The sequence below is a fragment of the Cephus cinctus genome, unplaced genomic scaffold (assembly GCF_000341935.2).
Source record: "Cephus cinctus unplaced genomic scaffold, Ccin1 Ccin1_scaffold0805, whole genome shotgun sequence".
NCBI lineage: Eukaryota > Metazoa > Arthropoda > Insecta > Hymenoptera > Cephidae > Cephus > Cephus cinctus.
In genome coordinates this window covers 558,716-570,590 of record NW_014333402.1, presented here as the reverse complement: position 1 = coordinate 570,590, position 11,875 = coordinate 558,716, and the positions used below count along the sequence as shown (strand labels likewise).

The following is an 11,875-nucleotide window of genomic DNA, read 5'->3' as shown; positions in this document are numbered from 1 at the left end:
CCGTATGTATATCTTTTAGGTCAAAATGTAACTACTGTGATTTTACTTTGAAGTAATATTCACTTCATAATATTTCAGAATTTGGTATTTTCAAGGATGTATATTTTGATTCTTGCGAACGATACCGATACTCTAATGATAATCGGTATAGTAATATCCCATTTGTATCGGCAATCACTTTTGATTAAAAATATAAGTTTCTATTGAAATCGTAAACAAAGTGGGGCCAATGTAGACAGAGTCATTTTACAAGTTTAGTCTTTAACCGTAAGTTCTCTTTTTCAATCATTCTCAAATACGGTCTGATCTGTCGAGAGGTGCGTTTTGTATAGGCAATATTTTGATTGTGAATACTTTTCATCTCTTAGAATACACACTGCTAGTTTTTAATTTATATTATTTTTTTCATACTTATGCGAATAGCAAAATGTTCTTAGGGAACAAATACAGCATTTTTTTATTCATATGATTAACAAATATATAGTACTGGATAATCAAAGATCCCACTGAGCCATATACATGACACAACCATGTATACCTGATGATAATGATGAACGATCAAAGTAGAGAATTAGTTGTGAATCATTGAAATTTTCTTAAAAATATGTTTCAAACCTTTTTTTTCGTGTTGCGCCCTGTTCACCAAAGAGTGGAAAAACGACGAGATGCACCACGTAGTAAAAAGATAGACTAGCAAACAATGTCAAGTTTTAATTATGAATATCTATAGACTTTAAGTACATCGATAATTCGCTAAAAATGGCTATACATTGCAAGTTAAATATGCGCATGAGGTCAGAATTTTAAGAAGTTGCACTGTAAACCGATATAACATACATAAATGAAAATTATAAGAGCGGACGTTGAAACCGCAAGATTTGAATAATATTATATTGTTTATAAAAATTCGCAGGCTGTGCTTTTACAAGATACAGGCTGCTTTGTACATTTGTTCCAATTGTCAAAGCGTCTACTGCAAGAGTCTACTTTGAAAAATATTATTTAAAAAATATCTCGTATAATTTTCAATTTTGTATATAACACATTAAAACATCACTGCCAATAATGGCCAAAGCCAGTAAACACCTAAAGTTTTACGATATATACATTGTGTACTAGATAGTTAACACTTATAACATTCATAGCCGAAAGGAAGAACATTCGTTGTTCTGCTAGTATTCTAATTAATAATTATTAATCATCCTTATTAACTTTATTATTATTATTATCATCATTATTCCTTCACTTATTTATAAGATTCCAGTTTATATTTTACAAAAAGCGACTGCCGACCTTTTCACTGCTAATGTATCCTGACTCGATATTGTTTTTTTCTGTAAAAATTTGTAAAATTCCTAGACAATTCTCGTGGAAAATTGTAATTCTTATAGTAATGCATATTTATTCATGTATGTCAAATTTGTTCCTTCATCTGAAAAGACTATAATTATAAAACATCGATTAATCTTACGTATTATGTAGTACCGCTACCAGGATCCACAAGTATGTTGTATCTGTCATATGAAACTGAAGAAAAAAAAAACAAAAATGATCATAAGCTTAAGACGATATATAAAAATGAAATAGTGTAGATTTTGTACCTGTTTATAATAATATTTCTATACTCGTCGTAAGTATAGTGAGTCTAGATATATTGAGTAGTACGTACGGAAAACAAAGAAACAAAATGTACTGCGTGCAATCGATACTACTAATAAAACGTGCATAATAATTAATCTTGTGTATTTTTTAATTACTTCTATTTCTCGTCAAACACAGAACCTGAGCCAGAGCGACTTTTCTTGAGCGAGTTGAATTATAGGAAGGTTCTTGACAGATTTGACTGTACATAGTAAATATTTCTAATCGTAAGGATATTATTCATTAAATACATGTCCGTCTGCAATTAAATCTGTAAATAATAAATAGTGTTAAGTTTGTAATAAGATAACTATGTATGCGTTTACAAATAAAATGAAAATTGTTTTTCGCAAATGAAATATATTATAATTTTATTGTCTTACTTCGAAACTAATCTATTATATCTATCTATTATACTAATAAATTTTCTAAAGGAGGGCCGAACGCGTAATCGCATTATAAATAGGTTTCATAAATCTCAAATGGTTCTATTAGGTAGACGGAATTCTACCTGGAAGCAGAAAGTTGAAGTCATGTGATTCAGAGAATTCAATGATTCTAAAAATTAATTTAATATTTTATATGTATGTGCCGTCACGAGGTATTTATGATACTTTGTCGATCCCGTGTTTTATGTATTTTTAATAAATGAAAAATTTGAATAACGAAATGTGTAGTGCAACCGCTTTACGAAGTCAACAAATATTGTTGACCAATAGGAAGATAGCAGCTACCTACCGCGTCCAATCATCTACATGAGTTTTCCTCTGACTCCTTTGAATCTTTTTATCACGGATAATTGCAAGTAGCGAGTAGACAAGAACTCTTATACCATTCTTGTTTTACCAGTTCTGTCCTCAATTTCAAGGTAAATTTCAAGTAATTACAAAAACTAAACTCTTATTAATATCGATTGCTCATTATATTTTAACCAAATGGTGCGCAGTCTCAATAATATTTGTAATACCTTCATTTTTCACACATAATTTATGACGCTGCGATCGTAGAAAGATCGTTACAGAAAATCCATGGAAGAAAATCATACATTTAAAATAAAGAAGAAAGTAGAAAGTGAAATAGAATTATGATTTTCAGGCAGTTATCGTCATTATAGGCACTTTTTGGCAATTGTTTTGTACACTTATAAAAACAGGGAAATTGTTAGTTACAGTTCTGCTCCAAATTTCGGCACCTGTCCCCGATTACGTGCAAGCCAAAATAGTAAACAAGAGCAGTAAATGCATATGCGAGCAAATATCAGTATTTTAAAATCACATGAAATGGAATGGGAAAAAAATGATATTGTTCCATAATACTATTAACAATCATGTAATTTTTGAAACAACAAGTGAAACAGATAATAGTAGTACATAGAAACCAGACTTTTATGTCACTACATATAATCATTCTTATCAACTAATGCTTCTTCAGCCCTCTAGAATAGGCTTTTCTATTTTAATGACTAAAATAATGAGTCCGAGATATCATTAGAGGCCTATTAAACGTCGGACGGATAGACATATGAAACGGCTGTCTGGTCATACAAGTATATGTACAGTAAATGAATAGTCAACAACCAATTTTCTATAAGACATTGCTACCTACAGCACATTTAGTGCTAATGGATCATCCTCATCTAATCGATAATCTAATAAATCAATTTGAATCTCACGATGACGCTGCTTATGCGCCTTCAGTGAACCTAATTGTGTAAAGGTTTTTTGACAGATATTACAGGAATATGGTCTTTCCCCAGAGTGTATACGTTCATGCCGAATAATATGACTTTGATGATGAAATCCTTTTCCACATGCTCGACAAACATAAGGCCGCTCCTTAGTATGAGTTCTTCCATGTGTTTTTAGGTCGAATTTCTTAAAAAATGATTTACCACAATGGCAGACATGCTTCCGTTCTTTCAAATGGTCCCTTTTCACATGCTCCTGAGAATATTTTAAGATGTTATGTAGCAGCATCTTATTGGATTAATTATTGGATCCAGGTAAAAAGTACTTACATTCACTTGAGAAAGAGTGTTATATACTTTCGGGCAAATTTCACAAACAAATTTCTGTGGCCCATCCGGTCTATGATATAATGCCATATGCTTGTTCAATGTTGATTTCCATGCAAATTGGGTTCCACATTCTTTGCACTGAAACTTTTGTTGATCTGTAAAGTGTGTGCCAATGTGTTGTTTAAAGTTGTAGCTACTAGAGAAGCTCTTATTGCATTCAGAACACTGAAACTTCTTTACGGAGGATTTGGATTTTTGTTTTTGTTCTTTTATGATATTTCCTGTAACTGCAGTATTGTTTGGATTAAAATCTATATAGAAATTGATAGTGTTTGATTTATCATTACCGTCGCCAGTAAGTTCCTTTGTCGTATTTGGATCAATGTTCATTACTGGTCGGAATTCTAAATTATTTCTGAAGCAAATTAAAAAATTTGATTTATTACAGTCTGGATTATTTAATGTGTTTGTGCCTTGAACATTTGCAGAAGAATTTCTATCCATTCTCTCATTTTGTAGTTCTAAGTGACGATTTTTGTCGAATTGTAAGGAATCGTGAATTAACTCAAAAAATTGTTCGCCATCTTCATTTTGTATGAGTCGTACTATCGGCATAGGTCGATCTGTTTGTTCTGGAACTGTTGTTTGACCATTGTCAACGTTTCGTACAAGCTCGAGAAAGTGTTCTGCGCTATTGTCAAAATGAGTTTTTGTAAAATCAGTAAAGTTTATTTGATCATTACTTTGAAAATCAGACTGCGCATCACTCTTCACGAATTCCAAATTCGAATGTTGAACAGTAACTGTATCATTTGTTAAGGTATTAATTGAATTTACTTTCTGACTTTCATTTACGAAGAGATATTGATTATTTTCATTATGTTTTAAATTATTTGTTTCAATAAAATTATCCGGCTGTAAGTTGATATTAATTTCATTGGGATTTTCAGGATTATTTGCTTGTAAAGTTTCTGGCTCGTGCAATGGTGATGTAAAATTTTCCAATTCCAAGGAATCGTTCCTCACAATTTCAAAAAACTGCTGTCCATTTTCCATTTGTACCAAACGTAAACTAGGTTGTTTGGAGGTATCGTTGCTCATTGTTTCTATATTATTGGATATGTCACAGGAGGTTGACATATCATCGGTTTTATCAGGTTCTGGTAAACTTTGAATGTTTGGAGAGTTTGGTATTTTATCTGTCAAATCATTTAGTATTAACTCATAAAACTGTTCTCCAGTTTCAGTTTGGACTAAACGCAACGTTGGGTCAGTCCGATTTAAAACAATATTTTCAAAATTGACAAGGTTTTGCACTTGTTCATCAATTTTTGTCGATTCCATTGCGCCAGTATTTGGGATAAATGGTTGTGATACTGCGTCATCATCACAAGATGACAAATAATGCGGCTCAGCGTTTGCACATTCATGATTCCCATGCGCAAGTGTCATATCAGAGTTATCTTGCAATTCGAGTATTCTCAACTGGCAGTTTTTTAAGGTATTTGAATAACAATTTTCCATATTGAACTGATTTTTTTCTTTTAAATTATGGTAATGATCTATCTTCGTTGTGGTTTCCGTATTTAAAGGATTACAATCCAATTTTTCTTGTGACATCATCAGTTTTGGAATTGAATCAATTGCACAATATCCATTTGAATTAGAATTCTGATTGATCAATTTTTCATCAAATGATTTTAGTACATATGATAATTGCGTCGTTACCGATGGCACTTCAGTACTTTTTGAAATTTGCACTTCTGACGTATCAGAATGATAATTTTCTATATTAGGTTGATAATTCGTATTATTTGCTTCTTGCACTATGTCTAAGGATACATTTCTCATTATACCTTCATGATCAGTTAAAATTGCAAACCCATCCTTGCCTAATGTTTGTATATAAATAATATTATTTTCTCTTGAAAAATTGTTATCACTTTGTACTCCAATATTTTGGATTTCATATGGTTTCGATTTCATATCATTATCAGTTCCAAACTCTGCATCCTCGCAATTGTACGTTTCAAGTATATCAGAAATATTGATGCTAGCATCCCGGTCTGGTGCCATGCTTATTGTATTTATTTTGCCAGCAAGTTCCATCAAATGTTCTTGTAATATTTCATTTGGTATTTCTTCAGCTTCTTCCGAATTAAAATTGGTGACCTGATTAGGAATTTAAAATTAGAAACATATTAACAATCATTAATTGTAATGTGCATTTCTTTACCTGATTTGTTGCTGAGTATATCATAGGTTGTCCTTGGATTGGTTGTTCTTTGATTTCATTCATTGATATGTTAGAAGTTGCAGTATTTTCTATTCTTTCATCCTGTAATTGTATTAAAATAGTTTCAGCGCCGTGAGAGTCATCAGCTGGATCATTGAAATGTTCTGTCTTTCTAATGAATTTCGAAAACTTCTTAACAATTTTTTCTGTGACTTTAACATCACAAGAAGAAAGCGGTCGACAGCAATGTTCCTTGACTTCTTCTACTTTCTGGAATGTCTATAATAGGCACAATTATTCAAAAATATATCTAAAGTAAAGTTAATTAGAATAAATTAGCCTCTACCTTTCCACAACTTTTACATTCCAAATCTTCAGCACTGTGCAAGTGATGTTTTTCATGTTGTCGTAACAGCAATATGAATTGAAAACTTTCCCCACAAATTTTGCAATAGTGCTGGCGTTTACTAGGCTTATGCTGACTTGGCTCCACACCTTGCAGCTATATGATAGATGTATTGAAATTAAAAAAAAATCATAATTATCATTATTCTTCAATTGTAAATATCAGGATATTTACATCATGTTTGTTGGAAACTTCATTATTAAGATCGAAAGGCGCGTTATCTTGGTTTTTGATTGAGCAAGCTTTAATACTATCTTGTTCTCGACTGTGAATTCTTTTGTGCCTTGCCAAAGAACCAATTTGTGTGAATCTTTTGCCACATATACAGCAAGGATATGGTTTCACTCCTAAAAATAAAATGTTTTGATATTTCATGGTGTACTTCAGATTTTTTATATTTAAAAAACTTCAAGGTACTGCCTTACCTGCATGAATTCTACAGTGTCTTATGAGATTTGATACATGATTGAATTTCCTTCCACAAATTTCACAAATGCAAAGATTTGTACCTAAATGAATGTTCAGATGAGTACGTAAATCATTTCTGCGAAAAAATCCTTTACCACATATCTGACATATTTGTGATTTTTCACCAAAATGTACACTTCTCATATGATAATCTCGCTGGGAACCTCGGTCAAAAAGTAAATCGCAATGCTTGCATTTGAAAGGTCTAACTATATTATGACAAGCATTCTCATGAATCTTAAGCCTCGAAAGAGAATCGAAACCAGCATTGGACTCTGGACATTGAGTGCATTTCCAATGTATTTCTCCTGTATGTGCTTGCAAATGTCCATAAAATTGTTTTTCTCCTGCAAAGCAATCACCGCAAACTGAGCATATAAAGTCTTTGGGTTTGACATCCAATGGACAAGGATTCTGTACAGGATCTGCATTGGCTTTTAAAGATGTACCACATATTTTAGCAGTATTCTCAGATCTGGAATCGTTTCCTTCTACATTCTGTAGGAATGCAAGCATTTTACTCATAATCCTAATAATCCATTTGCCTGAAAATGAATAGGTACTATTACTAAGTACTCCATTCTGTATTAGTTGCTAATGTTATTAAATCATTGCTATTTACTTTTTGATGTCAGGCTGTCATATTTTCCATTATCTTCAATCTTGACGAATAACATTCATCTATGTTGTGAAATTTGACAAGAAATATTTTACTCTACGGATCATTTTGTGTATTTTTGTTGGTACTTGTTCCTACTATAAGTGCTAATTTTATATTTCACGTGTTGGTCAACGTGCGTATGGTACTGTTCAGTACAGTTCAGTACTGTTGGGCTTGTTCGTGCAGTAGCGTCACTTAATTCAATTTTCAAAGTATATGCGGACTGTTTTCAGAAAATCTAGGTTTTTCTAAGTTATGTAAACTATATTTGTCGGTAAGTCGATTTGTAATAATTAGTAATTCCTAGGTATTTGTATTTATTCATGATAAGAAGGTAGGTCCTTTATTGAATAATCTTCTACTCGTCCGTTTCTCGGGTGTCGGTTAATGGAGATTTAAATACTGGACATTGTGTGGGAGTTCGAAGTATGTAGTTTGAAATATTTCTTGTAATTATAAAAAAAATTTATTGGACTAGTACATCATCTTTTCTTCATTTATTTAATTTAGAATACTGGAAACGAATACAAAAAAATACCTTTTCCTGTAATATTTTAATTTCATCTTTTTATATCCGAATAAAATTTATTTTACAGCAACAATGGGGAATTTCGCAAGTAAATTTTTCATGCATCAAGGAGAACATAATTCTGAAATTAAAGCTCAGCCCCAGATCCACAATGTAATATTGGAGAATAACGTAATGCATACACCTCCAGTTACTAAAAGAACATTGCCAGTAGATCCCCGATCTGCTACTGTTGGAATATCCAGAACGCCTATTGAGGTATTTTATTATTCATAAAACGATATGGATAATATGACATTTTTTTGGATTTCAAGTAAATTTTTTAATAGGTAAACTGTACGCCTTCAGCAACAAAACACACAATAAGTGCCATACCTAAGTATTTACAAGTTAAGCCTTACTTAGAGACTGACATTGATATAGTAATGCCACCGTGGACACCAAAAAAGAAAGAACCAATTCTAAAACCTCTTCCAATTACGCTTTTGGTAAATTTTTTTTTCAACTATTTTGTTCTTCGCCTTTTGTCTATTTACATATATTATAATTCTTGTACCTGTTTATACAATTATTAGACCACCCCTGCAGAAACACGACCAACTCATACTCCTTCAATAAACGTAAATGGTAGCGGTACTCCGATAGAAGAATTACGTGAAAAAATTCTGGGACTTGATCCAAGATCACCAGCTGTGGACTTCAGTCGAACTCCGATTCTTCAATCTAAATCTCTAGTTCGCATGAGGGCACGTTCTCATGAGAATTTGACTAGACGTGGCAGTTACACAACTGACGTCTCACACAATTCTAGATTTTCATACTGTGAAACAACCACTGCTGATCACATTCTCGAGATACAGGCTTTGCCGGATATTATTAAAAATTTGGAGAATGGAGTATCTAGAGAAAAACTATTTGCTGAGCCCAAAGAGCAGGATTCATTTAGTTCCAGTAGCAGTGCTAGCACTGAGACTATTTCATACAGTGAAGACGATGTTACTGTAATCCGTAATCCTAATGCTAAAGTGCCTACAGATTTCAATAAGTCGGTATTTAAATCTTACCCAAATATTACTCCTGAATCAACAATAAATTTAGAGAACATGGTTCCGGTGGTAATATCAGAGAAGACAGTAATCAAAACGGCACAGGATAATATTAATAATGTACTAGCTATGGCTGGAAAATTTGGTGAACAGAAGCAGCTACTTACTGAAAATGAAGATAAAATAAGAATTTGGAGAGATTCGATATCGCCAGATATTCCAGAAAATTTGAATCTAGAAAATATGGAAAGTTTGAAATCAATAGATGAATCTGCTGGTACATCCACAGGGAAGGAAGAAGTTATCATAGAGTTTGATGATAATGTATTAATTAAAAACTCTAAAGTCTCTCCTATAAAGAAAGTTGAAAAGAAAACCGAATCGTTGACTAAAAAGAAGAAGATTGTTAATTCAGAAAATATTGTTACTGATGACTGGAAAGCCTTTACCCCTGATGGCAAGAGTATCAGTCTGGTATCGAAGGTATTGTCTCTTTTTATAGTTTCAGATTTTTCATTTAGTTTAACATATTGTAAAATGGTTTATGTTTTCTAGAATCGTACGCCTTTGGGAAATAGATCAAATAATGCACAAAAACAATTAATGCCTACAAAGTCACCACAGCCAATATTGCGCAACAAGACACTTATTGCCAAAGTACAGCAGGAAAATACACCACCTAATAATAAAAGATATGTCACCAAATCTAAACAAAATGGCATTCTTTGGGATCCTGATTCTACGGTAATCATTTAAGCAAAAGGTAATAATGAATTATGTATATTTATGGAATTAAGTAGTACATTTAAGATATCTAAGTGCCTTAACAAAAGGGAGTCAATTTCATATTTTCAATAATTAGCTCAATTAATTGTTTATGTAATCATTAAATTAAGAATGTCAATCATTTAAGGATAAGGATAGTGTATTTTATACTATTGTACTATCAGAATTTCATTGTAATATTTATTTATAAAAAAACTAAATAAACATTTATATATGTACAATAGTGCTTACTGAATTATTATAATTTAGTCCCGTAATTTACTTTTTCGCCATGGCTTCTCGTATTTGACTTTTAACATTTTCAATCGATGATTGAAGTTTTACACTTGGTTGCACCAAGTGTGTGATACTACAACATTAAAACAAATGTTTATGTATTACGTTTTTTGAAATAAATCTTAGAAAATTTGTTAGGGTCTTTCAAAATTACCTGGAGTTTTTTATAATAATACGCTTCTTTTCATCCTGATGTTTTGGTAATAACTTAATTGTAATTCCATTTTCGACACGTTTCACATTAGTAAATATGTTTTTGTCTTTGGGATCAGGTTTCTTTGCAATGTTTCTTGTATCTATTATTTGTGGTCGAACAATTTTTACTTTGGCATTTTCTTCAACAATATGCCCTTTATAATTTCTCTTTTTGCCAAAATTCGTTTCATTAGAAAATAATTTTGATTCTCTAACACCAGCTTCTCTCATAATTGGCTCATACAACTGATAAGGACTTTGCAACAATTCATGTGCAGGTATAGGTCTGGTTGGGTTCTTTGACCAATTTGAAGGTAAACTGGGTTCAGAGACAGGTCTGGGATCAATTTCCCTTGGTATTCCATTGTAGATTGTAGTAAATGATTCCCCAGGGTAATTCTGAGCCAGACGATCTTCCGTCAATGGTAAAGTAGGCATCTTTTTCTTTCGTTGGTATTGTTCCCTGTGTTTTAGAAAATAGTGATACATTTGTACACAAAATTTCAAGTAATTCAAAACTCACTTGGGCACAAATAGATCAATTTGTGGATTTATTGGATCTTCCTGATGTCTTCTAATTCTTGAAGCAATATCTTTGCGACGTTGTATGAGCTTTGCTCTTGTTTCAGTAATAGATTCTAATTCAGGAGCATAAAAGACATGTAAGATACCTCCATAAAAATTCTTACCATCCACAAATCGTTTTGCAATTCTAAACAGTACAATGAACAATTAATAGAATAGATTCTATAAATTCTGCGATTAATTATGGAACTTGAGACCTACCTGGCACTCTGAATACGTACATAATGTACATGATATACTTCTGTAAATTGTTCTGTAGGATAATCCGCAACGACATGTATCTTTTTAACATCTCCATATGGAGACATAAGTCTTTTCACTTCCTCAGTCAGGTGTAATTTTGGTACACCACATATCATCAGATGTTGGGACTCGTCGTTAACAGTATAAACCTGTTACACAGAGCTAGTACGTCAAGGAAACATTGCAAAAAACAGTACAAACATACGGAAATATATGGTTATACAAAATTATCAAATGATAGTAAATAACTATTGGTATTGGTAGTAAAAGCAGTGTACAAATATTGAGAATTATTGTAAATGTAATATAAACAATACATGTAGTATAGGATACAAGTCTGCTACCTTGACAGCCGTCAACTTTTTCCCTTGCCGATAAGCAGCACGTGTTCGACATAATTCCTGTTGTTCATGATGAGCAAGTTTTACGATACCACGTCCATTCGCCATGTTTATGCTTTGATGCATGTGCACCGTTTCTATCACGGTGGTTCCAATTGCTCTAGCACACGCCTCGATACAGCCTGCTCGACCTAACGGTACCTCTAATTCTCAGCGTTTTCCACTAGACACTGGGTTAATCATCATTCGTCAGAAACGGAAGCCTTTTATTGCTTGCAGAACAGCACATCAGTCTACACAAAGTACAGAGTTGTCTATGGTCACGTATATGTAGGTGCGTGCAAGACATATCATAATGTATTTCGGAATAAAATACTATAAATAATTCTGCATAATATTTAAAGACTACGTAAAGACGGTTCTCTTGTATCTCATGTGGTAAAGA

At 32.5% G+C, this 11,875-nt stretch overlaps 3 protein-coding genes across 11 annotated transcripts; 1 reads left to right on the top strand and 2 right to left on the bottom strand.

Moving 5' to 3' along the window:
• Window positions 1-895: 895 nt before the first annotated feature.
• On the bottom strand, window positions 896-7,557 carry LOC107270541. Of its 5 annotated transcripts, none has more exons than XR_003060582.1 (8): window positions 7,391-7,557; window positions 6,726-7,313; window positions 6,475-6,647; window positions 6,241-6,396; window positions 5,895-6,173; window positions 3,659-5,830; window positions 1,758-1,912; window positions 896-1,527 (listed from the first exon to the last, which is right to left on the bottom strand). XR_003060582.1 is itself a non-coding variant. In XM_015745640.2 (8 exons), exons 1-8 carry the CDS (start codon window positions 7,443-7,445, stop codon window positions 3,243-3,245), a joined length of 3,705 nt encoding a protein of 1,234 aa, XP_015601126.1. In that variant the 5' UTR covers window positions 7,446-7,557; the 3' UTR covers window positions 2,955-3,242. The 5 variants fall into 5 exon arrangements, 4 of the variants coding, with proteins under 4 accessions (XP_015601127.1, XP_015601126.1, XP_015601124.1 ...); XM_015745640.2 differs by lacking the exons at window positions 896-1,527; window positions 1,758-1,912 and adding an exon at window positions 2,955-3,584 and having other exon boundaries at window positions 3,659-3,945; window positions 4,006-5,830; XM_015745641.2 differs by lacking the exon at window positions 896-1,527 and having other exon boundaries at window positions 1,744-1,912.
• Window positions 7,558-7,565: 8 nt separating this feature from the next.
• LOC107270548 lies at window positions 7,566-10,013 on the top strand. 2 transcript variants are annotated; one of them, XM_015745651.2, is made up of 5 exons: window positions 7,566-7,703; window positions 8,026-8,216; window positions 8,288-8,446; window positions 8,534-9,487; window positions 9,560-10,013. In XM_015745651.2, the coding sequence occupies exons 2-5, from the start codon at window positions 8,031-8,033 to the stop codon at window positions 9,758-9,760; spliced, it is 1,500 nt and encodes a 499-aa protein (XP_015601137.1). In that variant the 5' UTR covers window positions 7,566-7,703; window positions 8,026-8,030; the 3' UTR covers window positions 9,761-10,013. The 2 variants fall into 2 exon arrangements, with proteins under 2 accessions (XP_015601137.1, XP_024943701.1); XM_025087933.1 differs by lacking the exon at window positions 7,566-7,703 and adding an exon at window positions 7,725-7,855.
• On the bottom strand, window positions 9,957-11,721 carry LOC107270552 (RNA-binding protein 48). 4 transcript variants are annotated; one of them, XM_015745656.2, is made up of 5 exons: window positions 11,434-11,721; window positions 11,048-11,238; window positions 10,785-10,973; window positions 10,221-10,724; window positions 9,957-10,139 (listed from the first exon to the last, which is right to left on the bottom strand). In XM_015745656.2, the coding sequence occupies exons 1-5, from the start codon at window positions 11,554-11,556 to the stop codon at window positions 10,049-10,051; spliced, it is 1,098 nt and encodes a 365-aa protein (XP_015601142.1). In that variant the 5' UTR covers window positions 11,557-11,721; the 3' UTR covers window positions 9,957-10,048. The 4 variants fall into 4 exon arrangements, with proteins under 4 accessions (XP_015601142.1, XP_015601143.1, XP_015601145.1 ...); XM_015745657.2 differs by having other exon boundaries at window positions 11,423-11,675; XM_015745659.2 differs by having other exon boundaries at window positions 11,048-11,251; window positions 11,423-11,669.
• Between the last annotated feature and the right edge of the window lie 154 nt (window positions 11,722-11,875).

Excerpts from the sequence above, each read along its gene's own strand:
- LOC107270552 (XM_015745656.2), bottom strand. The coding sequence starts at position 11,556 with ATGCATCAAAGCATAAACATGGCGAATGGACGTGGTATCGTAAAACTT. Across the intron at positions 11,239-11,433 it reads AAAAGTTGACGGCTGTCAAG|GTTTATACTGTTAACGACGA; the intron begins GTAGCAGACTTG and ends TCTGTGTAACAG. Across the intron at positions 10,140-10,220 it reads ATTATTATAAAAAACTCCAG|TATCACACACTTGGTGCAAC; the intron begins GTAATTTTGAAA and ends TTAATGTTGTAG.
- LOC107270541 (XM_015745638.2), bottom strand. The coding sequence starts at position 7,445 with ATGTTATTCGTCAAGATTGAAGATAATGGAAAATATGACAGCCTGACA. Across the intron at positions 7,314-7,390 it reads TGACAGCCTGACATCAAAAA|GCAAATGGATTATTAGGATT; the intron begins GTAAATAGCAAT and ends ATTCATTTTCAG. Across the intron at positions 6,174-6,240 it reads AATGTAAAAGTTGTGGAAAG|ACATTCCAGAAAGTAGAAGA; the intron begins GTAGAGGCTAAT and ends TGCCTATTATAG.
- LOC107270548 (XM_015745651.2), top strand. The coding sequence starts at position 8,031 with ATGGGGAATTTCGCAAGTAAATTTTTCATGCATCAAGGAGAACATAAT. Across the intron at positions 8,217-8,287 it reads TATCCAGAACGCCTATTGAG|GTAAACTGTACGCCTTCAGC; the intron begins GTATTTTATTAT and ends ATTTTTTAATAG. Across the intron at positions 8,447-8,533 it reads CTCTTCCAATTACGCTTTTG|ACCACCCCTGCAGAAACACG; the intron begins GTAAATTTTTTT and ends TACAATTATTAG.